Source organism: Micropterus dolomieu, linkage group LG01 (genome assembly GCF_021292245.1).
Source record: "Micropterus dolomieu isolate WLL.071019.BEF.003 ecotype Adirondacks linkage group LG01, ASM2129224v1, whole genome shotgun sequence".
NCBI lineage: Eukaryota > Metazoa > Chordata > Actinopteri > Centrarchiformes > Centrarchidae > Micropterus > Micropterus dolomieu.
This window is the reverse complement of record NC_060150.1, coordinates 19,903,125-19,930,480: the sequence shown is the minus strand read 5'-3', so window position 1 is coordinate 19,930,480 and position 27,356 is coordinate 19,903,125. Positions and strand designations below refer to the sequence as shown.

The 27,356-nt window shown below is 44.2% G+C and overlaps 1 protein-coding gene across 1 annotated transcript in view; it reads right to left on the bottom strand.

Moving 5' to 3' along the window:
- cubn (cubilin (intrinsic factor-cobalamin receptor)) overlaps positions 1 to 27,356 on the bottom strand; it is a 134,683-nt gene that overhangs the window by 1,419 nt on the left and 105,908 nt on the right. The window contains exons 37-51 of the mRNA XM_046061003.1: positions 24,224 to 24,227; positions 23,843 to 24,068; positions 23,053 to 23,240; positions 18,494 to 18,650; positions 18,108 to 18,257; positions 17,807 to 17,992; positions 17,443 to 17,572; positions 16,994 to 17,211; positions 14,875 to 15,074; positions 14,484 to 14,643; positions 13,876 to 14,084; positions 13,518 to 13,662; positions 12,759 to 12,940; positions 10,699 to 10,864; positions 9,613 to 9,848 (exon numbers count right to left, since the gene is read on the bottom strand). Of these exons, the coding sequence (XP_045916959.1) occupies positions 9,613 to 9,848; positions 10,699 to 10,864; positions 12,759 to 12,940; positions 13,518 to 13,662; positions 13,876 to 14,084; positions 14,484 to 14,643; positions 14,875 to 15,074; positions 16,994 to 17,211; positions 17,443 to 17,572; positions 17,807 to 17,992; positions 18,108 to 18,257; positions 18,494 to 18,650; positions 23,053 to 23,240; positions 23,843 to 24,068; positions 24,224 to 24,227 (2,557 nt within the window). The remainder of the gene's footprint in view (positions 1 to 9,612; positions 9,849 to 10,698; positions 10,865 to 12,758; positions 12,941 to 13,517; positions 13,663 to 13,875; positions 14,085 to 14,483; positions 14,644 to 14,874; positions 15,075 to 16,993; positions 17,212 to 17,442; positions 17,573 to 17,806; positions 17,993 to 18,107; positions 18,258 to 18,493; positions 18,651 to 23,052; positions 23,241 to 23,842; positions 24,069 to 24,223; positions 24,228 to 27,356) is intronic.

Here is a 27,356-nt window from a genome sequence, read left to right as displayed (position 1 = left end):
CATGATGCACTGAGCTCCTCTCTCCTCTACTTTCTCTCCCTCTGTATGCAACCTTATCCCATTATTGCATGTTACTAACACAACTTCTCCCCTTTCTGGTAGTCTTGTGCTTTCTCGTCTCTCTCCTCTCTCCTATCACTTCCTGCAGGTTTTCTGGCTCTGGAGCTGTGGAGTCTGGATCTGTGGCTGCGGGTCTCCTGCTGCCCCTGTGTTCCTGCTCGACACCCTCTGCTGCAACGACTATTGTTGCTAGTCTTATTGTTATTATTGTTATTATAATCATTAACATTACGATGGTTACCATTAACACTATTATACATATCTGTACCATTTTTCATTTAGTTTATAGCAACATTACCTTCACTGTCTGTACCTCTGTGTGTATATTGTGTAGGCTGCCTCCCTCCCCTCTCTCTCTCCTTACATCCCTCTCTCTGTTGTTGTGATGTGGCGCTATATACTGTAAATAAAATTGAATTGAATTGAATTGAATTGAATTGAATAACAGAGCAGCTGTTCTTCTTCTATTTTTTTTTTTTTTTTTTTTTAAACCTGTCCTGCCCAGCAGCCTGGTATAGAGTATAATGACCTGGATACCATATTGTGCCAGACAGATAGAGAGTATTAAAATACTCCTTTGTCTGTTTTATTATTTATTTAATTATGTATTGATTTGTCACCGGGCCGGACAGGGGGGCAGACACGGGGATGGGGGGGCACAAACAGACAGCACAGAGAAAGGACAAGACCTGTAAGAGAAGGGGGAAAGGGGGATGGAAGGTGGGGACAACAGGGAAAAGCAGTGGGAAACACCAATTGCAGAAAGCAACGAAACCTGCAATAGAACAGAGAGGGGGGCTTGGGGAGGAGAAAAACACAAAAAACAAACACAAACAAACAATAAAAATAATAATAATAGTAAAAGACAACCAGCCGAACAGCAGCAATGAACAGCTGACATAGTAAGACAACTAAAAGAAAAATGAAAACAAGAAACAGTCACACATACTAAATAAGCAACACAGCACAGCCACGAGAGCTGGAATAATAATTAATTTAAATAAGTAACTGAAAGAAAAGCATCAGGAATAATTCTACCAGGGTCAACCTAAATTTGTTTGTGTCTATGTGTGAGACTGATTTTGTCTGTGTGCGTGTGGGTGAGTGTGTCTGTATGTGTGTGTGTGCGCATAAGCCTGTTAAAGAATGTAGTTGTTAGTGAGAGTGGGACGCCACGACTGTGCCACACCTACCCCAGCAACAGGCAGGCAAGAACCCCAGTAGCCAATAGGGGTGGGAGAAAGAAAAAGAATAAATCAATAAAAAAAAAAACAAAGACTTCCAGATGCACCGCGATGCAAACGCGGAAGACCCCGACCCAAATGCCAACTGACAACGTAATGCTGACAGAACGCAAAAAGCGTAACCCGCGAAAGAGCAGCGCCCGGACCGACTGCCGCGCGCACACAACATAGACCAGTGCTCCCCCGCACCCAGCACCCCACCGCCGCGCAGCGAATAACCAAAATGCCCAAATGCCACGCAATCATCAACACCAATGCACAAGTGACGAGCCCAAAGCGTACACTGCGCGAGCACGGCGACACCCAATGCCCAGCAGCCCCCCCGCGAATCCCGCGTGCGAGGTCGGGCAAACGAGAGAGAGCAAACGGAACAACACGACAGCGAAAGCCAGCGGAGAGAAACACCAGCAGCAAGTCCCAGCCCAGCAGCAAACGCACCGCACAGGTCACCGTGCACCCGCCAATAAAAGTCCGCCGTCCCCCCAAAAACTAAGGCCGCCGGCGCCAGCAGACATCCCCCATGCCCAGCACGCCCCCCGGCCGCCGTGCAACACCAGCCAAACCAGCAACAAGGCAAAATCAACTAGCTCAGCTGCATGCCACCAACAACCCACCCACCCGTCAAGGGCCGAGAAATCCAGGCACAAACCCAGAACAAACCGGAGCACAGCCCTGCCCCGCACCCACACTGCACATCCCGAAAACTAACTATATACCTCAGTATCCAGAGGGGTCCAACAACTGGCCGACAGAAAAAATGGGGAAGCACGGATCCGAGGCCAATGAAGCAAAACAGGGACGCAAACAGGTCCCTCCAAGCCAACGAGGAAATGCCTCCCCCGGACTCCAATGCACAAACTAAACGCCCAGCAGCCATTCAGAGACCCTGCCCAGGGAAAAAGCACAATGCATCAAGATGCATCAACAATCGCCCCACAATCCCACCGCAGCCCACCAAACCGCAATCAGATCAACCCGCGCAGAGACCCCCAGAAGCCAGGGCACCCCGCGACCCCCCAAAGCGCAAAGGACCCCAGACCGCATGTCCCGGGGGAAGCTGTACCCCGCCCCAAGGAAGAACAGCAGAAAGCCGTGCCTGGAAGCCGCCAGGGAGCGATAACGCGGGAGAACCAGGCCAACGGTCCCCCAGCCCAGCCAGAGGCATCCCTCCCTACAGTGCAGGCAGTGCCAGCAGCCCCCGAGGCCGATCTCATCCCCGGACAGCGGCCCAGCCCCCCCAGTCAAGCACCCCCAAGGAGGAGCACCAAAACCTACCCCGACAACGCCGGCCATGTGCCCCAGAGTGCCCCCACTGTGAGAGAGCTGGCATGGGGAAGCAGCGGGAGCCTCACCTCTGCTGAAGAGGGCCCAGGCGAGGAGAGGAGACAACGGGCCCCCAGGCCAGACCCGCCCAGAAATGAGCAAAGGCCACAAGCCCGAGTCCCCAGAACCCTAGGTCAAGGGCGGGTCCCCACGCCAAGGGAGCCCCGACCCCCCCCAACCCACCCCCCCAGATCAGGCAAGGCCGTCACCAACCCCACAGCACCCCCGACGCCCGGGGCTCCAGGACACGAGGCCAATGAGAATCTCCCCCACTCCTTCAACCCCTCTGCCTGCCTCTGTAAATGTATTGTTTTGTGTTGGATGCATGTCATGGATTGTGAAGTGTTGTATGGTGGAGTAAAGATAAGGTGTGTGGTAACTAAGGTGCAACTAAAATTGGAGGGTAGTTGTGACACAGGCACCCCACAACTATCAGGTAGTGGAGCCTCCCATCGTGCCCCTCACACCACCCAAGCCCTCTGTGTCTAATGTGTAATTAAAATTGAGGGGCGGGCAGTGGGGGAGGAAGAAGTGCGAGGCCGCAATAAAGCAGCCCCACCCCCCAAACACCCTGCAGGCTGCCCGCCCCCCCAGGGTCCTAAGGGTGTATGTTGTGAGACATGACCAAAGGGGGAAAGGTGAAGGAGGTCATAGGGAGGCTAGAAGACCAGATTCCTGACTGGTCCCCTCATTCATTCAGTCCTGTCCCCCACCCCCCTAAGCAGGAGGACGCCAGGTCCGTCCAGCACAGGGCTTATAGCAAGAGCCCCTCTAACACCCAGCAGCACCCCAGAGTCAGCGCCAACCCAGCCCATCCCCAGGACGGGCCCAGCACCCCCAGCCCCGAGCCCCAGACCCCCACGCACCCCGAGGCAGGTCAGTGCAGCCCCAACCCAAAGTCCAACAATCCCCCGTCCTCGCCGGGCCCCCCCCCCTACAAGGGAGCAGGTCCGGAGCAGCAAGGACAGAACGGCCCAACAGCCCTGACCCAAAGGTCGGCCCACACCCAGGAGGCAATGCCACTCAGGCCAGGTCAGGCCAGAAGACCCCCACCGCCATGCCCTCCACCCGCCCCCTCCCCCCAACCCGGACCCACACACAGGACACACAGAGAGGCAGCCAAGCACCGAGCGCCACCACATGTGCACAGCGCGCGAGTCAAAATCACCACCCGCGCACCGATACCAACAACCGCGCGACACCCAAGCAGAGTGGCTACCCACCCCGCAGCAGCGGCACGCCGAATACAGGGCAAACACCGGTCCCCCCGTCAAGCCCACACCCTAGGCATCCCGAGCGCGGCCCCCCGCCACCACCACGCCATCAACCAACATTTAAAAAAAAAATAGAAAAAGTCCCCCACGCCCGCACCGCAATGCATCTAAGAATCAACCCACCCCCAGACACACCAACCGGCCGTACGGGACCCTGACCAGCAAGGCAGTACACACCCACCCCCATTAAGTGATAAAGTTGATCAAGGGGGACCAGAGAGATTGGAACTGTGTCAATTTGTTTTTTTTTACAGCAGACATTTTCTCCATGCTAATGTGATCTATAAGGTGATTCCGATATTGGGTGATACTTATATTCTTTTTGGCCTTCCAGTTCATGAGGATAGTTTTCTTGGCGATGCATAAGGCAGTGAGAAGCATGTATGATGTGTCAACCTCTATACTAATGTCATTTAGGTCCCCCAGCACGCAGAGTGATGGGGAAACTGGGACGGGGTAAGTTAGCCATATCGATAGGTCTTCACATATCTTCTGCCAGAGCAGAGCAGCTGTTCTTCAAGTCTACCCCTCCCGACTCCCTCCAGTGAAAGAAGATGTCTTGTGGAAATTTTGCTTCTTTTAAATATGTGGCTTTCCTGTTGAATCCCATTTCTAATAGTCCAGGTGATATGTGAAAATTATGTTCACTTTTTCATATAAGCATGAAAACGGGGTACACTTTGAGACCCTACATATTTTCAGAAATGGAGCCATTGCAAAAACGCCTCATGGCAGCCATGGCGCCACGTTTACTTTCCGCCATAACCAAATTATGTATTTTGCATCATATCTCCTGAACCAAACATGTTCATAACCTGCATCAGTTGAACAGTTAATGGTGAATTCATTGATTTTGTGAGAAGATTTACAAGATTTGCAGTATCTGATACAATTTCTAGCATATTTGGTGTAATCTTTAATTTACCAATTTAACAGAATGATCTGTTATGTTAGTGTCCACAAGGGGGAAGCATTTATTGCAATTGCAGCCAGGTGACAGTTGAACTGTCACTATTAGGTGCGTTCAAGATGACTGTGGCTGACTTTCGCTGACTTGATAGTCTAATGTGAGTTGAAGGAGACTGCAGGGACGGGGGGAAAAAGACGGTGCCGTTAAATCAGACTCATTCTTCCTGTGTGAGCTTACTATGAGCTTAGAAAAATGACTGATCTTGTGGCATTTGCAAAGAAAAATGCCACGAGACTAGGCAAAAGGCGGTTCCAACTTTGTCCAGCAGGAGAAAAGGGACTGCGGCCGCCTTGCTCCCGTGAGGTTTTAATGTGACATGGTGACATTTTGCAAGTCGGAAACAATTTCTAACAAGCATGCCTTATGTTAAGTCCAGCATGCATCACGTTAAGTCACAGCTGCGCAGTGCCGCATGAAGTCAAACACACCTAATGTCATGTTGGGAACAGAGCTGCACTCTGCCTGAGGTAAGTAAAAATACACTTTCCTGAGAGGATTTTTTAAAATATCCCTGAAATATATGACATCAGGATGTGGAGCAAGCTAGCTAGCTAGCTAGCTAATAATATATTTATTAGCTGGGCTGGCTCGAAGTGGTTGGGTGGACGCCCTTGTCCAAGCCAACATAGCCACCCAGGGAGTAGCAGAGTCCTTCCTGAAAGTGTCCCATGGCACACAGAAAAGGTGTTCGCATCAAGTGACTGCCAGTAGTCTCCACATCCTGATGACAAAAGCCTACAACCAGTAGGGGTAAACCGGGGCAAAAGTAACATGGCGATGTTCTCAGAGCCCTGACTGCATTTGAAGTCCAAGCTGTGACAGCACCTTCAGCACGCAACCCTTGATGGAGCTGCCAAATATCACATGATTTTGTCATCGTTTCCCGCGGACGTCTTCGGAAAACTGTTTTTGAGCACGGCAAGTAATTTTCTGAAGCGGGACTGTTTTTCGAATTACAAGTTGTGTCTCTTGTTTCATGTGTCACAGTAATGATTAATCTACAGGTTATTTAGTGCTTTAACACACCCTGAAGTTTGCCCTGTCAGAGTTTTTCAGTATAAATATAAATTGTGTTTATATGTCAGGAGTTCCTGTTGGAATGAAAGTAACACTTGTTACTTTTGTCCCGCTATACCTGACCACAAGTGTTTCTGTTGTCCTGCTGCTAATGTGGTGACTTTGTGTGTTGCAGCAGTTATTAAAACATGTTCATGTTATATTATACCAAGAGAATATGCCAATAGGGTGGGTCAGAAAGACAAAGGTCTGATTCAGCCAGATATTTATGAGAAGGCGTTTCTGGACATCTCTATTAGAAACATTAGTCTCAGGTCAGCTGATAAAGCTGTTCAGATAATGCAGGAGGAGGGCAGAGATAATTTGGGAGAAGACTAGACCACAGATACAGATCACATTATTAAGTCTTCTCCTTGGACTAGGAGAGGAAGCTGCATGCTTATATTAAGAGAGTGGCTGATATTTATTTTGGCCTGTCTCCTAATGGGGTCAGTGTAGTAGGTGTCAGTAAAAAGCACTCAAAATGCAGATGACCCATACTTTTCTTACTGAAACAATTTTAAATTAAATTCAAAATGTGAAATTTGTATAGGCCTATTCTGTCTTAATTTTATTGTTTATTTTCATTTTTGTCCTATCTATCTAAATTATGTTTCATTTTTTCACTGTTTCTGAAACTGCTACAACATGCAAATATTCCCAGTGCAGGATCAGTAAAGTCTTATTTTAATCATGTCAGGTTCATAAACAATGTCCATCTTACCATTTCCCCCCTGTTTTAGGTGCACACATTTGCATATTTATATTATATATTTATAATATATCCTTAATATAATATGAAATATTCTAATCAATTCAAGTTTGGGCTGTCAGGTTACTTTTGAAACTGAATATTTAAAATAAAAATGTAATTTAAATTTTTTTTTAAAGATAAAGGACAAAAGATGTTTGCAGTTACACATTAACAAGGTCACAGTCATGTTTATTTATTAAATACAAGGGTGGTAACACAAAAAATCTAGCTTGTATTGTTGTGTTACTTTTGTCCCAGCTGACGGGTCGAAAGTAACAATGTGCCACTTACATTTAAAGTGAAATTATATGGAAGTCGTTCGACATTTGTACAAAATACCACCTGATATTGATAGACCACACCTGTGAGTTAGTGACCACAGCAAAAATATATCTCTGAAACATTATCTTTTAAAATCAGGTTTTTCTGAAAAATGGTACTTTCGCCCCTGCTCTCCCCTACACTGAATCAAGACTATCTGCTGATCCGCTTGTCACCACTGACAACTGGTGTACCATGAAGCAGCAATTCCTCAATTTCTGTTTTGTGGCAAAGGATTTTCTGACAGGGAAATTCACCGTCACAAAGATTTAGAAGTGTTTTGAGCAACGATCAAATGCATCAACAAAACCAAGCTCTTGTGGATGCTGTTCAGGTTCAAACCACGTTTTGTCAAGAAAACACACGTGAAATGTGAAACGGGAAACGATGCGAACCTACACACAAACCAGCTGTTGTTTGTTATTATAAAGATATCAATTATAAAGACAAAGAATATGGGTGAAAGAATGGATTGTCTGAGCTACAGAGAGAGCTGGAGGTGAGTAAAAAGTGTTTTGCTGTTGGTAAGCAGCGCACTGGCTGTAACTCTGGACAGAGTGGTCCTCTACCAAACTGGTCGGTTTGGTTTGAAATGCCGTCACAGGTATTCCCTGAGCTGAATGGTGGCTGCGTGTGCCTGTGTGACGCAGGCGCGTGCGCCGATTGCCACAATACGCCACTACATGTGTAGATGTGTCTTTGTCTTGTGCGTTTTCCTTGTCCGCCAAAGTGGCGGGAAATGTGATGTGATGTGCAAATTGGGAGGTTGTCAAGGAAGATAATCCGGTGCAGGCGAGGGATGATCCGGTCCTGGTCTGCCCCCTAGTGGATTCAGGTTTAATCTCCCAGGTAAACAAAGCCGTTCGCGTCGCCGACGCCTGTCTACGCATTATTGAAAAGCAAGTATATCCATGGTTTTTCTCCCGTCTGTCATGTGACCACAGTGTAATCGCAGCGTTTGTGATTACAAAATCTTGTTTGATCATATTGCGATATTATCGCAACTGCAATTACTCGTTCAGCCCTATTTGCAAATGCAAAAAAGTTCATAGCTCTGTGTCAGTCTGGAGGAGACAGAATGAGAGAATAGTTTTGTGATGGCTCCATTTCTGAAAATGTTCAGGACCCAAACTGTAGAAGTGTACAAAGTTTCATGCTTTTATGAAAAAGTGAACATATCACCTCAAATTTGGCACATATCACCTAGACTAAGCTATATTTCTAAATATCTACAGGCCCCCTAAATACTGTGCAACCTTTTTTGATGCCTTTGGTGAACTGCTGTATATAACCTGTATTGACTTTGATTGTGTAGTTATTGTTGGTGATTTTAACATCCCTGTTAACAACCTCCAGGACAGAGAGACTAAAGAACTGTGTTTGTGTGTTCTGGATAATTATTGACTGACTCAACATGTGATGGAGCCCACACACAATCTATCAAACTGATTAATTTTAACAGTCCTTAAAATCTTTAAATTGAGGTAATACCCATGCCTGGTTAGTGTACAAAGCTGCGCGCGCGCGCGCATGTGCGCGCACAGGTTGGTCACTGTGCGAATATCTACATTACCCACAACACCCTGTCTATGCAGATCCTTCTTAGAAAACATTTATTCCAATTTAAAGCAGTTAGCTGAAATTCAAAATGCTTTTCATGTGCTGAATAGTCATTTTGCACTTGTTTACCAGAGGACCGCACCAAGAAAGACACATTGTAAAGTAACTTAAAGCTGGGGTAGGCAACGCTGGAGACACCAGCAAGTGACAGGTAGGTTCTGAAAGCATCTAGAAAAAGAAACCCCCCCCCCCACAGGCTTCCCTTCAAAGCCACTCCCTCAAAACACATGTACATGAGCAGTGAGTGCACGGGCAGAGGGCGGACAGGTAGGCAGGCAGGTAGGCAGGCAGGTAGGGGCCGTGCTTATTACAGTCCTGACAGCCACAGATGCCAGATTTTTTTCATGTTTGTGTCAGAGAATTTGATTTATTGATGACTAACTGTTGGAATGTAAAGAGAATTTAAACAAACAGAACAAAAATGCTTCTGAATCATCTGCCTCCCTCAGCTTTAATCCTACCCTAAAGCTGTATGAGAGCTGGATGCTGTTACTTTTGCTGCTGCAGCAGTCACAGGAGACACGGTGCATTTGGCACTGAGGTCATATTCTGAGGGCATATCACTGAAGGCCTAGCAGTAAGGGACCACAAAGGGCCCGCTGTAGTGAGCTGTGAGACGAAGACTCCTGTCAATGTGTCCCATTGTTGTGTGCAGCATGGAATCATATGCAGCTTGCTTTGTTTCTGACAGACTCCTTTATTCAAACGGTGTGGATTTGTTTGGTTACTCTGTAGATACCAGTTGCTCTTCACGTCCTGCAGATCCAGTGATGTGGATGAACTGCGCTGTTTCACACCGTACTTGAAACCAGTTCCACCCACCAAGCTGTGTGGTCCTTCAAGTGAACTGAACTGAAGTGAGGCTGGGCTCATTTACATCTTAGTCTAAAACAGTCCATTAAATAGAAACATGTTCTGCCCCTGCTGGGAACAGGCTTAGTAACTACCCCCTGCACCTGCCACAGTACAACTGATTCTTATATTACGTACCACTCCACAGTAAGGTCCAGCAGGCAGTGAGGAGGTGTCTGGCCCATCATACAACTTCAGGAAGTTGTTCTGGCAATCTCCAGGGTCATCAATACTGATCTGGGCAAAGGTGACTGTCACCACGCGGCCTCTGGGTGCCAGGATGCCCCATTCACAGCGGGTACCGTTGGAATAGGTGCCTGGATAGTTTGGACTTGAGAATGAGCCATGGTCTCCGTACAGAATGCCACCACAACCTAGTACACAAACAAATTCAACAAAGATGCTCAGGATTTTAGAAGCAGGGACATGAACCATCTCTGCTGCTCGCAGGCCGTATTATTATATACACCTATATTACACACAGTAATAACCACGGATCAAATATAACAAAAACATTACCACAAGAGACACCATATACAACCTAGTAGAAGAAAACCAGGTTAGAGAAAACCGATGCTTCTGTAGTTCTCCTATCCATGTGTAGCACCTCCAGACCTGGTCAAGAACTTGGACTGTTGGACTAACCAGAAATAGGCAAGATGACAGTTACCAATGTAAACACATCCACAGTCCATGACATGTCACGGTACTGCCAGTCCAGACCAGATTCATTTTGGAGAATTTCCAAGTGAAGTCCACCTGAAACACTGCTGGCTCCTCAGCTGATTCATCTTTGGCTTTAAGCTTTACAGTGTGAAGGGAAAGCTCGTGCTTTAAACTGGGACTGTGGAATTTAAAGACATAAGTGCAGGTATGGTCCCATGAAACACACTTTGCTTTATATCTATATATTTATTTAGCTTGTGTCACACTAGCCACTAGTCCATTACAAACTAAAACCTTCAGGAACACTTTGTGTGCAGCTTTTCTGAAAGTTTTGAGTGTCCACATTGATAGTCAGAATATTTTAGCTATGGCTTCTCTCAGCTTCTCACCAAAGTAGTTTTGCAACTGCAAAACCAGGTGGGGCAGCAACGTTCGTTAATGTTAACATTTTTTCACTGGTGCAGCACCTGTTTCAGACTTGGTTGGGAGGGAAAGCTGTAAGCTCTTGATTCATGGAAGCTGCTTTAAAATCATTTGTATAAACAGTTCAGTTCTGACCGTGAGGAGAGGACGTCCATGTGGCCTCAAAGCCATCTCGGGTGGCGGAGAAGTCACTCTTGAAGCGTAAGTAGAGCAGGTTTGATTGTGGGAAGACGGGGCTGGGCAGCGTGCTACCACACAACTTATCGATCAGAGGTGAGTCTGCTGTACTGCCATTACGGATCTGAGAGGCGATAGAGAGCACTGTGATGTACTGAGGCCAGAGCAGCAACACTTTCCATGTAGAAAGACTGACTACAGGGCTGAGAAGAAGCTTTATGAATCCCTCCATGGGAAGTTCAGGTTTTACACTCTGTTATGATTATACACACAGGCCTGAGATACACACACACACACACACACACACACAGAACCTATACACATGCATTAACTCATATTTACTCTGATGCCTCCAGAGTGACTCTGTTCTTTGCATTCCCTGAGCTAGAAGCGAGCTCAGGCACACGATGACAGGACAAACTGGACTGATCATATAAAGGGGAACAGTGTCCATTGCATTTAACACCAGTTTGATTATTGTAAATGGGCCGTCTTAAGATTACATGTTAATCGCTGTATCACAGAGCTGTAGCTCTCACACTTTACTTCTCTTTGCTCTTTAATATTACCTTTTGTCCGACAAACTTGGTTTCAACTTCAAATTGTACATCTTCTTCATGAGATGGGTGCTATTACTGTGTAGCTGATATCTGTAATGGTTGATTTTATATTAATATTTTTATGCATTTTAAAATGAATGGGTTCCTATGGGACTCCTCTTCCAACCTAGCGGGGGCAGAGCTAGACTGCCATGATGCATGGCAGTGAAGAAAGTTTTGTTAAAATTTGCTAATAAGTCTCCTATTTGTTTGAAATACAAAACAAATACTTTGTGATTCATGTATTTGTTAAATGTGTCTGCTTAGAAAATAGTGTTTTTTGTTGGTAATTGTCATTCTTGTGGTGGGTTACTATTGAAACCAGGAGTGAAGTGCCTGTTTCATTTGATAAAAATGGCTGCATTGACAGCTAGTCTGTGGTCAAGTTTGAGTTGGCTTAAGTAGTAATTTCTGACTGTCTTCTTTGCTCCCTCTCTTCAACTTGCTATCTATCTATCTCTGTAATTATTGTGAAGACCCATGCTTTATATTTTCATGCTCAGCTGCTCAAGCTATAACTAAAAAAACCAAAGGACAGCTGAAAAGCTTAATTTTTTAAGGCAAATGCACTTCAGCATCAACAAAACTTAAAATTGTTGCTCAAAAAGCCGTGTGGTCCAATAGCGTAGTGGCAAAAAAGAAAGTACTACTTCCTTATTAGCAAATTTTAACAAAACTTTCTTTCACAGCCATAAATCATGTGAACTCTGAGGAACGAGGTGATATGGAGCAGCGAAAGTCCATCCCTCAGAATTCCCATGATGCATGGCGGTTTTGATGAACAAAATGTGGAGTCCTTTCTGACTTGCAGTGCTTACTTTAAAAATTCTATGTTGTCAGTCTTGCTAAATGAAATCATTGTTTACATGAAATTAAGTCTTTCACAGCATAATTCTTTGGCTGTTTATTTTATTCTTCAACAGTGGAGCAGACATCACAGAAAATGTAAGCAAAGTAAGCAAAACATGCCTTCTATTGGTGCTTAGGAGGTTTTTTTTGTCAGAATAAGACACATGACTGACGTAGAAACTTGGAAGCCTTCCTTCCACAGTGTATCTGAGTAGTCCGGTGGTTTAGGTCTTGCTCTTCAGATCCAGAGATTGTTGGATGATACCCCGCATGTTAACCAAATGGAGCAGAACTTATTATATATGCAAGTGTGTGGCACATCGAGTCTCTTAGATGTAGGTGGTGCTACAAAATTAAAAAAATTGCTGATGGAGCCGCACATTGCACCGACGGCGGTAGCAATCGCAAAAAATAGCTGGCAGCTCTCACACGCATTTTCGTAAGGAAATGTCCTTCTAGTATAAATATTGTTGACTTATTGTTAAGGCATGCTCACAGAGACAGAAAGATAAAGCCACCCCCCCCGCTACAGGACGAAGGATCAGTGAAAGTGTGTGCTGGTTGTTTTACCTCCAGGTAGTCAAATTCACAGTGGCTGTGGCTCTCCACATCGAAACTGTTAAAGAAGAAGGAGATGTAGCTATTCTGCGGTGCCTTCAGGATAATGGTGCAGTCCATGTTGTGGGGGTAGGTGTCAGGCCAGCCTGGACTCTTCAGGTAGCCGTATTCCTGTTCATAGGTTCTGCTACAGCCTGGAAACCATCACCACAACCACAGTCAGAGCACGTATCTGACTGGACCAAGTTCCCTCAGAACCCCTGGGTGTCAAAATAGTTTCTCCTTACAATCTCGATCAGCCTACCAGAGAAGATCAGAGTCTATAGTCTGGATCAGCCTACCAGACGAGATCAGGGGAGAATGGGTTTTGGGGAGTATCCAGAGAAACGGACAGTGTCTCTTTCAGCAGCACAAATGAGAAACTGTCTGCATGGGTCGGAACCACGAGAGGGAGGAAGATGAAAGATCCTAACATGTTTTCTGTGGGTGACCCAAACTTTTCAAATAGGTTCACAGTATTTACTAAATCTCAGTCAATGAAGCGCTGCTGCTTGGTGGGACGATCTGATCAGTTACTGGCACATATGGGTCAAAGTTACCAGAGATCATGTCTATTCTCTTTTTTTAAACCAAACATGCCCATGTGTAAGTTATGTCCATCATGTCACATGTGAAGCTGTAAGTTATTTCAGAATAAATAATAACTAAGTAACAGTGCCTCTACCTGAGTAAGGGTTCTCATCTGGTGACAGATTTACTGCCGGTACCTACTGGCGGTCTGATAGCTGAAACTCAGGCCATTTCCTGTCATGAAGGTGTCGGATTTGAAGTACATGAGGATGGTTCTGCCGTAGCTGTAGAAGTCTAGTGGATGAGCGTCCGATGCACAGAACCTGTGGGACTGCCCATAGTCTCCCTGGAAACACAAGAATCACCTCATTCAGAACATATTGTACAATAAACCTGTCAGCTCTACTGAGCTGGATCTGAAGGAGCTGCACGAAGAGAACCATGATTTCAGTCAAGTGTTTCAGTTACTGGCCAATCTGGAAGACTGCTGCTGATAACTGCTGCTCATTTGTCCCATCGGTATTAGCTTGGTTGCCTGTGATACAGTGCTCTAACTCACCATCGGCCAGTCCTTCATCTCAAGGTAGTTTGTGGTGCAGCTCTGGCTGGGCTGGACGACAAATATCTGGAGTGACACTTTAATGGTTTCCTGGGCCGGAGCATCCAGGATCCAGCGGCAGGAGATGTAAGGGGGATAGGCATTGGGGAAGAAGGGTGAGGTCTGGGTCTGGACGGTGATCGTGGCATTCAGAGTTCCGCCGCACACCACTGAAGAAAGGTAAACACAAAGAGATGTTTGGAAAAATTTCTAAAGTTTCTTTAGGTTTCCAGTGTAAAGAGTGTGCATGTTGCTATGACTGCAGGATTCTGTCTGACGTGTTGAGGGGAAACTCTTAATAGCGGTCACATGTCCACGGAAAAAAATAAAGTGAAAGAAAGTGAGGCAGCAGATGAAGGATCATCTCCAATCTATGTGGAACTTTCGTTGGGCTGCTGTGTTCTCTCTCGCTCTGAATTGAATAGTAAACTACATGTGTGCTCTGATTGGACAGGACTCTGGGTATAGGAAGATTAATGAACTGGTTAAAAGGTTTTCATATGAATTGAAGGCTTGTTTCTGTAGCAGTAGAGTGCAGTGTAGCAGAGAGAGAGTAGAAAGTGTCTTACATGGCACAGCTCTGTAGGTAGCGTTGAAACCTCGTTTCTGTACTGAGCTATCAGTGACAAAGTGAATAGTCAGGAAGTTTCCACCTGACACAAAAGAAGGGATGGAGTTCCCACAAAATGTCCCAACCAGAGGGAAGTTAACGTTGTGGCCATCATACACCTGATAGAGACACATACATAAAGACATTAGCAAAAAAACAGCAAACAGTATTATTGTCCTGCAGTAGTTCAAGTAGGACATATCTGGCAGAATGAATTGTCTCTGATTATTACCTTGGCATCACAAACTGCAGAAATCTGCTTATCCACAATCATTGCTTGTGATTGGTTAACATGACACATAACTCAATTACATGTAATAAAAGAAAGAAAATGGCTGGGCGTTCTTTACTTTCACATAGTCGTAGCGGCAAGTAGAGGAGGCCTCAAGCTCAAAGGAGTTGAAGGTCAGATTGATCACCCTGCTGACGGGCATCTCAATGGTCCACAGGCAGTCCATCCTGGGTTCATAGCGCCCATCCAGATTTGGATCTGGAGAACCAAACATGCCCATGAGCATGGACAGGTAGCCGCCACATCCCTGTGCCGGACCTACAGGCAATTCAGAGACAAATGCTTCTTAAAATGTATAATGTTTTCTAAAAAAGGCAACCTGAGCCTAAGTGCTCAAACAGAAACTAACATTCACACACATTCATACACTGGTGGAACAGCCACCAGGGGCAATTCGGCGTTCAGTATCTTGCCCAAGGACACTTCGACATGCAGCCTGGAAGAGCCGGGGATTGAACCGCCGACCTTCCGATTAACAGGCTCTACCTCCTGAGCCACAGCCGCACCTATGTGAATAAATAGTAGGTGGGAGTCAGTAAACAGGTGAAGGAAGGAATTGGAATTGTTCCTGACACTGTGAGTCAGAGTCAGCTGTTCATCAGAGTGATGGCTTGTGGGAAGAAACTGTTCCTGAGTCTGTTGGTTTTGGCGTACAGTGCTCTGTAGCGCCTACCAGAGGGCAGAAGCTGGAACAGGTTGTGTCCGGGGTGAGATGGATCTGCAGTGATGTTTCCTGCCCGTTTCCTGACTCTGGAAACGTATAAGTCCTGAATGGAGGGCAGGTTGGCACCGATGATTTTTTCTGCAGTCCTGACTGTCCGTTGTAGTCTGTCCTTGTCCTTTTTGGTGGCAGATCCAAACCAGACAGTGATGGAGGTGCAGAGAACAGACTGGATGATGGCTGTGTAAAATGGATCAGCAGCTCTTTAGGCAGGTTGAGCTTCCTGAGCTGGCGCAGGAAGTACATCCTCTGCTGGGCCTTCTTGATGATGGTGTCAGTGTTGGGCTCCCACTTTAGGTCCTGGGATATACTGGATCCCAGAAACCTGAAGGACAGCGGAAACAGAGCTGTTTAGAACAGTAATGGGGGCAGAATGGGGCGGCTCCTCCTGAAGGCCACGATCATCTCCACAGTTTTGAGCGTGTTAAGCTCCAGGTTGTTCTGGCCGCACCAGAGAGTCAGCTGATCAACCTCCCGTCTGTAGGCCGACTCGTCACTGTCCCGGATGAGGCCGATGGGTCTCTTGATGGGTCTCCTGAGGTGCAGTCGTTGATGTAGAGGGATAAGAGCAGGGGGGGTGAGCACACACCCCTGGGGAGGCACCAGTGCTAATTGTCCGGGTGCTGATGATTGCCAGCTGTAAAACACATCTAATCTGCTTCAGTAATTGCATTGGAAGCCTAAAGTGTGCACTGTAAGCTGTATAATGAAGGACAAATGGTCAGACATAGAACTGAAATAAATGTTGGATCATAAATCGTGGTCAGAGCGTCAGTAAGTGAAACCATCATGCTGAGAACACCTGCAGCTCAGAACAGTAATGATGGACACAACGGATGATAATGTTGAATCACACAGAGATATGAACAGTAGAGGTGTGATTAAATTGTGACGAGATTTCTTGTCAGGCAAAAAGCTGTCTCACGAGACTCACTCAAATTACATTTTTCATGCGCTGTCAAGCCACACATAAATTTTCTGACGAAGTGAAATACAATATATATATATAATATATAACTGATGAGATTCATGGAGCAAATAAACTCCGCCCAGCTGATTGACACCAGTGTACGCTGTGATAGTTATCAGCAATGGTCCAGACAGCTGGGACGAGTGGTAACGTAGCTGATGAGTTTTGCAACATAAACACCTAAAAACTAAGGCCAGTGTTGCTCTGTTTGGGACTGTGAGCTGCACTGAGCTGCTGAAGTTAACAAAAAAAATGTAATGCACCGGAGAGTAAAGGGCAGGTAGACTTCTCATCAAATCATGACGTTAGTCTGGTAATATTATGACTATTATGAGAGAGCACAGATGTGCAGAAAACTGCTGAAACACAGGAGCTAATAAAGTTAGTAGTTTATAACTAAATTAGAATGTAATCATTTATCATTGAGGTGACTAAATCATGACCCGACATGCGGTGGATTTGTGGACATTAATCATGTCTACCTACCGAACGTCTCACTGTAAGTAGCCCTCCAGCCAATCCCATTCACTGTGGCATCTGTCCTGAAGACCAAATACAGCTGGTTGGTGGAGGAGCGCAGATTGGGCGGGAGCGCTGCACCACAGAATCTCCCCAGCAAAGGCGCCAAGGTGTCCTGTCCATCATACACCTCCACGTAGTCATAGCGACAGGAAGAAGATGCTTCCAGTTGAAAGGTGTTAAACCTGCAGAGAGAGAAACAGAAACATTACAGCAAGCTACAGAGCTTTTTAAATCCTAATTCACAGTCAGAATATATGCAGTTGATTGAGAACCCTCTATACTGGCTTGAAAAGCATCTCAGCCTCTAGAGCAAATTTCACCAGACTGAAAGTGAAAAATCCGCCTCTCTCTGTAACTGAAAAGTACTTTGAGCTCCTCAGTCTACTCCTGCAGTCCAGTGAATGCAGTCTTACTTGATATCCAGCACCCTGTCTGTTGAGACCACAATATGGTAGGTACAGTTGATGTTGTGGTGGTAGTTGGTCATGGAGAGTGCTGGGCTGCTTACTGTACCCATAGTGTTGTTGAAGAAACCACCACATGCTGTAGAGAGAGAGAGAGAGAGAGACACACACACACACACACACACACACACAGGACATTGATACAGTACAGCAATATAGATATATCTATACATGGATACATGCTGAGTTTTTAATATTTAATTTTTTATTATTATTGACAGATGTTTTAGTCCAAAGTCCTCACATCCTCACCCTGTTTTGCTTCATTTTGCTCATTACGACATAGCATTTATTTCACCATTTCTTTACTTACGAATGGCTCTGTACTCTGCAATGAAGCCTCTGTCGCTGATCACAGAGTCAGAGTAGAAGTGGAGTAACATAGGGCCAAAGGTGGAAAAGGGCCCTGGGATGCTGATACCACACAGAGTGGCAATAGCAGGGCCAGTAGTAGCCAGGCTGTAGATCTTCAGCGCGTCATACTGACAGGTGGAGTGTGCTAAACAACAGAGACAGGCCGCTTACTCCACAGTAACTTACTGTTGCTCATCAAACAACAAAGAAATATTCCAAAAGGGAGACCCTGTCCATATGTGACTACTGCTAACACTTGCCTTCTACTTGGAAGACCTGAAAGGTGATGACAACCACGGTCTGTTCTCCAGCATGTATGGTGTAGTTGCAGTTGGAGTAGTCAGGGTAGTTGGCTGGATAATTTGGAGAAAGCACACGACCGCTGGCAGCTGTGAACATTGCCCCGCACCCTGATGAACACAAAACATCATACCCACACTGAAGTTAAGTTGTCTTAAGAAAGCTCTTTCTCACAGTAATTCCAATGCAAATAAATCACAAGCTTCCAGCCACAAAAGGACCTTTACTAGGTAACATGTCTTCTCCTTCAGGGCTACTGTATTTCAGTTGCAAATGCTGTGACAGTCAGTCAGTATGGTCAAATTAACATGGTCACATGAAGCTGCCCTGGCTGCCTGGCTCTTACTGGTGCTGAAGGAGGCTGTGAAACCTCTGCCAGGGGCTTCAGTGCCCTGGAATCGGCTGGTGATGATGTTGTATGGAGCAATGATGGGGCCTGGCGCCATCGAGCCACAGCTTGTCGACAGCAGAGTCTCTATATTTTGGGTCTGACCTGACCATACCTGCAGGAAAATGCACACTGATTCAGAAAGTGTTGTCCAGTGGAACAGTGGTTTAGAGATCCATACTGCACACACCTGATGGAGATATTAGACAACTTTGCACATTTAGTTTTCTACAAAATAAAAACCTATGTCTGAATTTGTAGGAACAAAATATCCAAACATTGTGTAAATATCATGTAAAATAATTGAAGAAACTGTTTAACTGGACTGCTTTATACTGAATGATTAAAATGAACAACTAACCAACAATGAACATTTTCCTACACTTTGACGTTAGCCTGTTGTATATTATTTACTATCTTTAATGTTTTAAGAAGGATGGATCTTATGTAGTCAAACATTTGCCTGAACTGCTAGGGCTGGGCGGGATGGTCGCTGGCTGTGGGGTGCTGCCAGTGCTCGGGGGGGCTCTTGCCGCAAGAATTGGGCTTAATGGACCTGGAGTCCTCCTGCCTGGGGGGACGGGAGAGGTGAAAGCTGGGGCCAGGGATTTGCTGAATTTGAGTTAATAGTTGTGATCACTACAACGCGAAATCCTGGTGGGACTGGTTTACTGCCCTAAATAACTAACAAATTCTCAATTACTAGTGTACCTGTGCCATGTAACACACATAGTTTAACTTTTCTGCTTCATCTTATCCAGTAAGTTTGTGAATTAATAGTGAGTCAGGGGCAATGATAATATATTCATAAAAGATTAAGTTAATCAGATCATAGTAACAATTCTCCAGATCCATGGTTCGGTTTAGGTTCATACCTTGGTTTTCTTCTGTTTTAATAATTTTTTTTTTTTGGGGGGGGGGGGGGCATTATTATTGTTATCCATCGTGGGTTAATTAACTTGCAGGCATGATCACTCAATCATGACTGGACCAAAATAGTCATGTGACACGCAGTTGGAAGACAATAAAATAGATTTACCATTTAATATTTACAAAATATAGTGTTTCCCACATATACTTTACTTGGGTGGGCCTCCCACTTATATTAGCAGCTGCTTAAGTAGGCTATATCTGGCAACCCATTTTAGCATTTTGCAGACAAACACAGAGAGAGGCGTTATCTGGTTTAATGTTACAAGATGTGGATATTGTGGACATTACGTAGCGACAGTGAACGCACCACTGCAGATGTCACTTAGTAACACGTTGGTTTCGATCCACATGCGGCACACCTGTTGCTATGAAAACAGAATCGTGGGTGAGTTTATTAAACGCTAGGGTTGTTGAAAATAACTGTAGAACGTATGGTACTACTAAACTTTCACATGATCAATAAAATCAATACGCAACTAACATTAATGATTTTCACCCGCACATCGTGCAGCACGATAACACTTAGCTAGCGTCCTCTCCTCATTCTTCAAAGGACAGCTACATGACAGGCAGCAGAAAGTGAAGGTGAAGGCGAGCAGAGGAAAATAGGAGCTCTAGGTTTCAGTCTGGCAGTAAATATAAAAGCGCTATGAGATAACTGTTGTTGTGATTTGGCGCTATATAAATAAAAGTGAATTAAATTTATTTGAATTTCGTACACACTGGGAGTTTGGCTTCTGACATCGCTACCTCATGCTTTCCTAAAATCCCCGTATTGACTTCACATAGGCCTGTTAAACAAAACAGACACATTCGATTCAGCAATATTAATAATTTAATCAGGATACGGGTTATAACCTCGCCTCAGGTCGTTACGTCAGCTTTACCTTAGTATAGATTACTAAAGTTGGCTCTTCTTAATGTTAGATCCCTCTTTCTGGCTTAGTCTAGGCTACGTCCTGGTGATCATAGTCAGCTTGTTGAACTGTGCACCCCTAGACCATGACTGTTTTAGCTGCCCCAGGGAGTGTGGTTGCGGGGGTGGCCTTGTAGCTGTTAGAAAGCACTTTAAATGCACTCAAATTGCATGTAATGATCCACCGACCATAATTTCTGTCATTTACTGCCCTCTCCAACTGGTCCCTTCATGCTGGATTTCCCTGAATTTTTATCTGATCTTATTTTATATGAGGATAAAATTCTTCTGATTTTAATTTGCACATTGACAAGTCTTCAGATATCCCGGCTCTTGACATCATTCATTCTTTTAATTTTACTCAACATGTGTCTGGCCAAAACCATCACCATGGCACACTCTAGACCCGGTTCTTAGCTTGGGTGTGAAGATATCAGCTGTAGAAATTAAGGACATATTTCTATCAGATCATCAGGTCATTCATTTCCACTGTGAACTACAGGCTGCTGTGTTGCCCAGTCTCTCCCAAAACAAACCTGCATTTTAAATGAGCATAGCGCCTCTAAATTTGGTGCCCTCTTCAGTTAATTTAACAACTATTCAAACTCTCTGTTCCTTAACCCCTTGATCTCATAGGCCATCTGAAAAACAAACAAAACTTAAAATCTGCAAAGCAACCCTGGTTAAATGCAAATATCAGAAGCTGTAAATGGGAATGCAGAAAAGCAGAACGAAGATGGAAAAAAAAATCAGGTCTCCACTTCATGGCCATGAACAAGAGCTCGCCATTTCTCAAATCTTATTGCTGCCCACCAATACAATCCCAGTTTACTTTTTAAGATTCTCGATCGGTTAGTTAGTTAAGTGATGCAGACTGTGAGACATTTTTATTATACTTTGTCGGTAAGGTGGAATCATTAGACCAAACCCTGTCTTTTTAGATGTTGTTCACCCTACCCAGGATCCTTGGAGTTCCTTTTCTTCCATTACCATAGCAAAACCTATGGAAACTATGTTGCAGATGAAGGTTTCCTCTAGCCCTCTTGATCTGATTCCTGCAAAGTTTTTAATTGAAGTTATGGAGTATATTAGCCCACACCTGCTTTTAATTTTTAACAGCTCACTATCTACTGGTTGTGTCCCGGTCTTCAAGACTGCATGTGTACAACCAGTCCTAATAAAGCTAGCCTTGACCCTTGACTGCCTTTTCTTTCTAAAACCCTTGAAAAGATGGTTTCTAAGCAGGTCCTTGCTGCAATGGAAAATAACTGTATCTTTGAAAAGTTACAGTCTGGCTTCTGTAAGCATCACACTACTGTGACAGCACTCCTGAAAGTTACCAATGACCTCCTAATGAACGCTGATGTAGTCATGTGTTCTATTCTGGTTTTGCTGGATTTGAGTGCTGCCTTTGACACCATTCATCATGGCATCCTGTTGAACAGACTGAGGCATTGGGTGTGTGTATCTGGTACTGCACTGAACTGGTTTAATTCATACTTATCCAATAGGAAGTTTTGTGTCTCTAAAAGTCTTCTTTTTCTACCATCAACTACGGTGTGACTCAGGGGTCAATCCTTGGACCTATTTTGTGATATATATATATATATATATACTATCTCTTGGTGATGTAATAAGTAGGCATGGTATTTATTTCTATTGTTATGTGGATGGTACACAGTTATACCTACCTGAGCAGCCCACTGACCTGAGTATGCTGAGCTCACCACAGGACTGCCTTACCGACATAAAAATTGGATGTTTTAACCACCATAGAAATAAGGTCTATCTTAAATCTTACAGATGCAGAAACTGTTATACATGCTTTTATCTCCTCACGCAGTGACTATTGCAACAGCCTTTTCACTTGCGTTAATTAAAAAACCCTGAATAGGTTACAGACTGTACAGAACACAGCTGCTCTGCTCTTAACTAGGACATGGAAATATGATCATATCACCCCTGTTTTAGCATTGTTGCACTGACTCCCCATTTGTTTTAGGATTGATTTTAAGATTTTATTCATTATTTTTAAGGCTATTCATGGCCTGACTCCTGATTATATTTTAGATATTTTAACTCCTTGTGAGCTTTCTCGTGGTCTAAGATCTTCTGGCAGGGGCCTCTTGTCTGTTCCTGGATCCAGACTAAGAACGAAAGGGGACAGAGCATTTGCTGTCAGGGCCCCGAAGCTCTGGAACGACTTGTCTGAGGAAATTAGGATGGCGGGGTCTGCCTCTTCTTTTAAATCTTTTTAAAAAAATTTTTTTTCTGGAAAACATATCCCGATTTTATCTGAGCTGCTAGTCATTTTACTATTGTTGCCTTTCCTTTTATCACTTTATCTTTGTTTACTTGTCTCATCTTTCCTTATGTCCTGCAGAACATCTGCGCTATACTCTGTTGTGATCCTTGTTCTTTCATTCTGTATTTTACCCCCCTGTATCTTATTAACCATGTGGTTATGTGGTTACTCTGTTTGATAAGTGCTATATAAATAAAGCTTATTATTATTAGAGTTTTTCTGTTCATTTCTATTTGTGTGTGTGACCATCATAAATAAACTACAGTCCATCTAGAAATATTCTTCTCTTAGCAGCCCCCAAACTAACTCCAGAATCCCCCCAAATCATTTGCACATGTTTCTGGTGGAGCTCAGTGCTGGGACCTTGATGTAGCTGCTCTGGCAGGACCCACTACTGTCTGGAATCTGGAAATCACTGTTGAAGCTCATCTCAAGGTGGTTTCCCTCATGGGCAATGATCTGCCAGGAACACTCCACATTGGCTGGGAAGTTCTGGGGATAGTTTGGAGACTTGATTGTTCCTGAATCAGCATGGATCACCCCTCCACAGCCTGGCCAAAAACACAAATACGTGTACAAAATGTTCACAAAAGTAATATAAATGGAAGGCTGACAACAATGATAAAAGCAGACTGAATGAGCTTCCTTCACAGGGATGCTGCTCTCATCCTTGTGAAAGTTCCCTGGCGAGTTGAAAGGTGTGGACTGTTTTCAGAAAGGCACAAGAACATTCCATACCAGCAGCGGCCACATTAACCCATATCATTCCATACTTCTTGTGTACTGGGACACAACTCTGTCTTATATTAGATATGTATGGCTGGAGCCTGCACTGTTTGGCCTTACAATCTATTCTGTCAGTAATGAAGTACTGAATACAATGGTCACCGGGCATCAAGGCTTTTAAAAGGGAGACACTATCACCCCCCTCTCATTCACTCTTGGACACACAAAGATAAAGAATGATTACTGTGCTCATGTAAAGATTTTATACTGAGCTGACAGCTGATACTAACTTCTGTGGTGAAAATGGCTCCCTGTTTTGATAAGAACATAGCACAAAGAAAAGCACCATTTGGAAACATGTGTGTACCCACTGTACGTACTTCTCTCACAGAAAATCAGTTCAGCATTTAGCTAGTGTAAAACCCACCTGAGGAATCAGCAGCCCAGGAGGCCATAAAGCCTCCACTGGACACACTATGGTCAGCCAGGAAGACTATAGCAAGCTTGCTGGATCCTGACTGGATGGTTCCTGGGGAGGTGGTCCCACAGTACTGGCCAATAACAGGGGAGCCAGGGGATCCTCCATTAAAGATGGTGACAGAGTCCCAGTGGCATTCAGAGTGGGGTTCCAGGCTGAAGTAGCCGAAGGTTAGCTGCGGTAAGACAGGGGAGTGGGAACCAACGACATGATTACAAGGTAGGTGGCTACTAAACAGTAGGTCCTGGGGTTAAAACATGCAACAGTCTAGGATCAACAGCAATTTAATTCAATTCAAATTTGGCATGAATGTCAATTGAACAGTATTGCCAAGCTACAAGGAAAATAGAAAAGAACAAATCAATTAATACAATTCATTAAATAAATAAAATAAAACAGTAAACATGTGTGTGTCTGTCTGTATATAAATAAAAAACCATAAATGTGTGTGTGTGTGTGTGTGTGTGTGTGTGTGTGTGTGTGTGTGTGTGTGTGTGTGTGTGTGAGTTTAATGAACTGTATGAATTCAATTCAAACAACTCATAGAGGGTGAGGCCTGGGATATCTGATTGTTCCAGTGATTTTGCCAATTCATCTACAGTATGCACTTCCACTGGGAAGCTCCCATCAGTCAAAATAAGAGTAACTGTAATGGACATCTCACATTGTGGCTCTGCCTTTGCAATGAAACCTCCCATACCCAGAATCCAACATTTTAGGCTACGATACGACGCAAGGGCCGGGAAGTCTGGACATTTGGTTTCAGCCAAAGTTCTTGGTCACATAAAGTTTTATTTAGTTCCATCACTAGAGAGAGATATAAAAGTGACATTCCATCAAACTAATTTTGACAGCTACTTCCAACCCACCCTCCCCCACCCCGCCCCCTCATTTCCGTCCCCCAGGCGGTGTACATTCCATCAAATTAATTTTATTTGGTATTTCCTGCCCCCAATTTCCGGCCCCCACCCTCACCCCAACGGATGTCTGTGTGGAACTGATTTAAAGACTTTATGGAGTAATAATATATAAACTTATTACTTGAATTAATTAACTTTGGAATCAAGGCAGTCTTTATGATTAAACAACTAAAGAATAAATTGAATTAATCACAGTAAAGCAGTAAATATTATAAAAGTGAGTTAAAAATAAACAGCATTTTAATTTACCTTCAACAGCATGCAGCAAAATAAGAGTGAGTTCCAAAATTCAACTTTGTAAAATCTTTGCTAAAGCTTTGTGTCACAAACTTATCATCGTTTTCCCTCTTGTGAAACCTACTCTGAAACTTGTGAGTCTTAAAACTTTAAACTGAGTCTGTGTCTCTTCTTCTCTGTGCTGTCTTTCTGCTGTAGCTAAGCATAATGTGTAGCAGGCTGAATAGAGGAATGCCCCTCCCTCGCTCCCTCCCATGCCCCTCCCTCTGTTTTCTCAAGCAGGCACATCAACTTGTGTGTTTTAACTGTCATTAGCATCTTCAGGTAATCTTGTAGACCATGGAATAGAGTTATCTGTAACCCCAGACTCCGGTTGTTAAAAACGCAATCTGGTTTTATCAGACAGAGTCTGTTTTCGAAACAGGAACCTATTTTTATCAGACGGAGAGCAGACTTAGAGAGTGAAGACCTGAGAACCATCAGGCTTCCTGAGACACCCGTCGTGACTAAAGTCGACTCCTGTCAGTCTAGGCTATTACCTGGACAAAAGATCAACTCTTCTAGACTAAATCAGACTTACTGAGTCAGACTCCCTCACGCAGACAATCAAGAGGATGTGGGCAGATTTAGCCGTGAGCCAATGATAAGAGACTAGAAGGGGTTACCATAAGCCAATGATGGGAGTCCGTGAAAATAAAAGGAGAACATTTTCTTCAAGAAAATGCCAAGAGGGCACTTGGATCCTTGAACGATATCTACCTACCAAGAGGGGACATCTATGCGGTGGAACTGTCTTTTTTTTCTTTCAAAAATGGAAAATTTTAACGTTAGTGTTATTAATATTTAAACATTTCTATGTGATACAGATATCACGAAAATATTCAGGGCCACTTTATTGATAATGAATACAGTTTTACCTGTAATTCAGAAGAAACTTGGACGCATGCACTAATATCAAGGACTGTCGTATTAGCAGCAAAAGGTACTTTATCCAGGTTTCAATTATATAAAATCTCTTATTACACTAGTGCACTCATTTAAACTTTCTCTTAGGGGAATTCAGGTTTGTCTGTGGTGGTTGGTCATTTTTCTGATCTTTGTGGAATGGTGAAGTAGGCCTTTTAAAGGGCCTTCATTGTTATCTTATTTTGTATTTGCTGCTCATAATTTAATCCTACACAGGTTTTGAATCACACGTCATCTACACTTTGTTGTGGCTATATGGACATCTTCAGGACATTCATTTTTAACTAATTTATGAATCGAGCGAGGTAAGATAATAAGATAATGAAGTTCCCTTTTTCTAATAAGGATAATCTGATATTCAAACTCCAGAGTTTATGACATGAAGAAATTGGTAAAATTAATAATACTTACGAGGAAAATCTCAACCAAGCAGTCTACTGAAACATGATTTGATATTATGCTTTTGTAACAAAATATAAAGTCTCAGGTTTAGTGGTTGTCTTAACCATTTTCAGTCTTGACACTGCATTAAAATGAATGGCTGCTCATAAGACAGTGAGTACCAAGGCAGTCATAAAAATAAAATAAAATTAGGACTAAAATGCTCAGCAGCAGGATCCTTTTTAGGGCCCGAGCACGACCGTGTGAGGTCCCTATTGAATTTGCTAAGATTATATATATATTTAGGGCCCGAGCACGACCGTGCGAGGTCCCTATTGAATTTGCTAAGATTATTATTAGGGCCTGAGCACGACCGTGTGAGGTCCCTATTGAATTTGCTAAGATTATTTTTTAGGGCCCGAGCACGACCGTGTGAGGTCCCCATTGAATTTGCTAAGATTATTAGGGCCCGAGCACGACCGTGTGAGGTCCCTATTGAATTTGCTCGGATTATATTTATTTATTTATTTATTTATTAGGGCCCGAGCACGACCGTGCGAGGTCCCTATTGAATTTGCTCGGATTATATATATATTTAGGGCCCGAGCACGACCGTGCGAGGTCCCTATTGAATTTGCTCGGATTATTAGGGCCCGAGCACGACCGTGCGAGGTCCCTATTGAATCTGCTCGGATTATATATTTTTTTTTTTCTGCAAAGTAGGCCCAAATGACATGGCCTAAACATACTCGAAAACTCACCAAAATTTGCAAACATGTCAGAACCGGTGAAAAATTTCGTATTCTACAAGTTTCGCACATGGGCGTGGCAAAATGACTCGCTAGCGCCACCTAGAAAATTGGAAATGATTAGCCCCTCGTTCACGTTCAACCTACATGTACGAAATTTTCTGGGGACATGTATCATATCAAGACGCACAAAAAAGCCTCAAGAACCCA